The sequence below is a fragment of the Dermacentor silvarum genome, chromosome 6 (assembly GCF_013339745.2).
Source record: "Dermacentor silvarum isolate Dsil-2018 chromosome 6, BIME_Dsil_1.4, whole genome shotgun sequence".
NCBI classification, from domain to species: domain Eukaryota; kingdom Metazoa; phylum Arthropoda; class Arachnida; order Ixodida; family Ixodidae; genus Dermacentor; species Dermacentor silvarum.
Genome location: NC_051159.1, coordinates 166285929 through 166288340, shown reverse-complemented (window position 1 = coordinate 166288340; position 2412 = coordinate 166285929). Strand labels below are relative to the sequence as shown.

The following is a 2412-nucleotide window of genomic DNA, read 5'->3' as shown; positions in this document are numbered from 1 at the left end:
AGGCTTACGCAGAAAAGCATTAGTGTACAACGCATGTATATTGTGTAATTTCGTGATAACATTGTGAAGCATTTCGGTAATTTGTCCATGTGGTTTCAGGCAATTCTATACATTAACAATGTAGGTGGCTAACAGAGCACAAAGTAAAAAAAAAAAGCTCAGAACGACAGATTTTTTCTGTTCATTATTATCGAGAAATAGTCTAAGGGTACGACAAGGGTGGACTAGGTCAACAATAAAAATATAAAGATAACTAAAGCATAGTCACAGTACATAACAAATTGACGCAGCTAGAAAAATGACATAACTTTTGCCAGAAGGAGCCACAGTAACGTAATCAATGGATTTTAGTCTTTCGGAAACGAAATTCCCTTGGCAATATGTGCTTCTTGCTGTATGAAAGCTTGAGGTATTCACAGAACAAAATGGCAATATCTTCTGTGGTGACGGCAGGTTTTATTACGTGTCTTTCAAGCCCCGATAAATGACGTGACGGCAGGCCTACAAATTTCACATTTTGGAACCCATTCGTCGAAGAGCAAGCTAAGTTCGATGAACATTTTTCATGCAGCACATGTCCAAGCAAGAGAAGTGCCGGCACGTGGAAGGATCTATTCTTCGCAGCTCTTTTGCTTTCGTGGGCCTTGCCGCTGGGCGGCGTTGTGGTCTCTACCGAGGAAGGAGAGATGCGTGGCATGTCGAAGAGAGTCCTTGGAAAGGACATTGAGGTATTCCTCGGAATCCCATACGCAGTGCCACCGACCGGAGATCTTCGTTTTCGCAAACCGCAGCCCCAGCCACCGTGGAAGGGAATCTATGATGCAATCAGTGTTAAAGAGGCATGCATGCAGCCCTGGTCTGCTGACATACCAACAGCCCTGTCGGAAGACTGCCTCTACTTGAACGTGTGGACGCGAAAAGCGACAAGGATGGCAAAAAAAGTACCTGTCCTACTGTGGCTGTATGGTGGGAACTTTAAGACAGGTTCGGCTTTTGATACAGAATATGATGGCGGCGTGTTAACTGCACTACAGGATATCGTCGCCGTGTCATTCAATTTCCGATCAGGAATGTTTGGCTTTCTCGATACAAACACCGAGGAGGCGCCAGGAAACGTCGGCTTGTGGGACCAACTTATGGCTATGCAATGGATTCAGCGAAACATCGCAGCGTTTGGAGGCGATCCCGACCTTGTCACAGTGGTAGGCCAGAGTTCTGGAGCCATGGCTATTCACCTTCATATGATGTCACCTTTTAGTGTGGGACTCTTCCGTCGTGCATTTTTTATGAGTGGTACAGAAACAACTAACCCATACGTCGACTCGGTGTACGAAAGCATGACAACGGGAAACTCGGTTGCAGAAATACTAGGATGCGTCGATGCTTTCCAGGACCTGACAACACACCCGGAAAAGGTGTTGAAGTGCCTACGAAGCAAATCGGCCACGGATATCGTCGAAGCCACGGAAAACGCGACTGCGCCATGTATGTTAGCGTTTTTTCCAACTTTCAACACTGAGTTCATACCGCACTTGCCATCGATTGCGTCCGAAAAGGGGCTATTTCGAGCTGTTGATGCTATGGTTTCAGTTGTGGCAAACGAAGGAGGAATTTTTTTCATCAGGCAGTACGACGAACAGCTGCTACAGGATGACTTGAGTGACTACGAATATACCGCTTTCCTTACTGCGTTGAACAATACCTTTCGGAGATGGCTCAAAAGGAAAATCGTTCCTTTAGGCGAAGCTTACTTGAAAAACAGCAGTTCGACGAGCAAGGCCGGCATGAGGCAAGCAACGGCTGACTTCATTGCTAAGCACGATTTTTACTGTCCAGGCAAAATTTTCAGTGAAGACAACCCAGCGAACGGAGGTGACGTGTACGGCATGGTGTTTGGTCATCGGTCTCAAAAGTCAACTGATCCAGAATGGGTTTACGTTACGCATATAGAAGATGTCCCGTACTTCTTTGGAATTCCTTTCCTTGACCATGGCAACTACACCGATGAAGACCAGAAGTTCAGTGCATACGCCATGGAGATCTTGGTATCATTCGCTCGAGATGGGTAAGCGACTATTTCAATCTGCGAACTGTTGTTGGATGCATTTTTCTAAATTGTAGATGTACTTGTGGCAGGCAAGCAGGGAAAAGAAAATAACCGCAGGAACAATGAAATAAATGTAGAGAGAGCTTACTTTGGGTTCGCTGTTTCAACGAGCTCAAACGAGTGCCAACTAAACGTAGATGTTGAGTTTTGATTGAGTTTGGGTGCTTCGCTTAAACGCACCGGTACCCCTTGCCCAAGCTTCCGTTTTTCCAATTATTCGCCGAGCCCATCCAGTGTACCCCCTAAAAAAAAAGCAAGAAAAAAAAAGGCGAACGCTTGCACTAGGCCGCGCAAAGCTCAAGACA

The 2412-nt window shown here is 45.9% G+C and overlaps 1 protein-coding gene across 1 annotated transcript; it reads left to right on the top strand.

The window, feature by feature from the left end:
* Positions 1-593: 593 nt before the first annotated feature.
* LOC119457025 (acetylcholinesterase-like) lies at positions 594-2127 on the top strand. The gene has a single exon (XM_037718848.2). The coding sequence runs from the start codon at positions 687-689 to the stop codon at positions 2067-2069; it is 1383 nt and encodes a 460-aa protein (XP_037574776.1). The 5' UTR covers positions 594-686; the 3' UTR covers positions 2070-2127.
* Positions 2128-2412: the final 285 nt, after the last annotated feature.

What these genes read in the sequence shown, in the direction of transcription:
- LOC119457025 (XM_037718848.2), top strand. Translation starts at nt 687, where the DNA reads ATGCGTGGCATGTCGAAGAGAGTCCTTGGAAAGGACATTGAGGTATTC.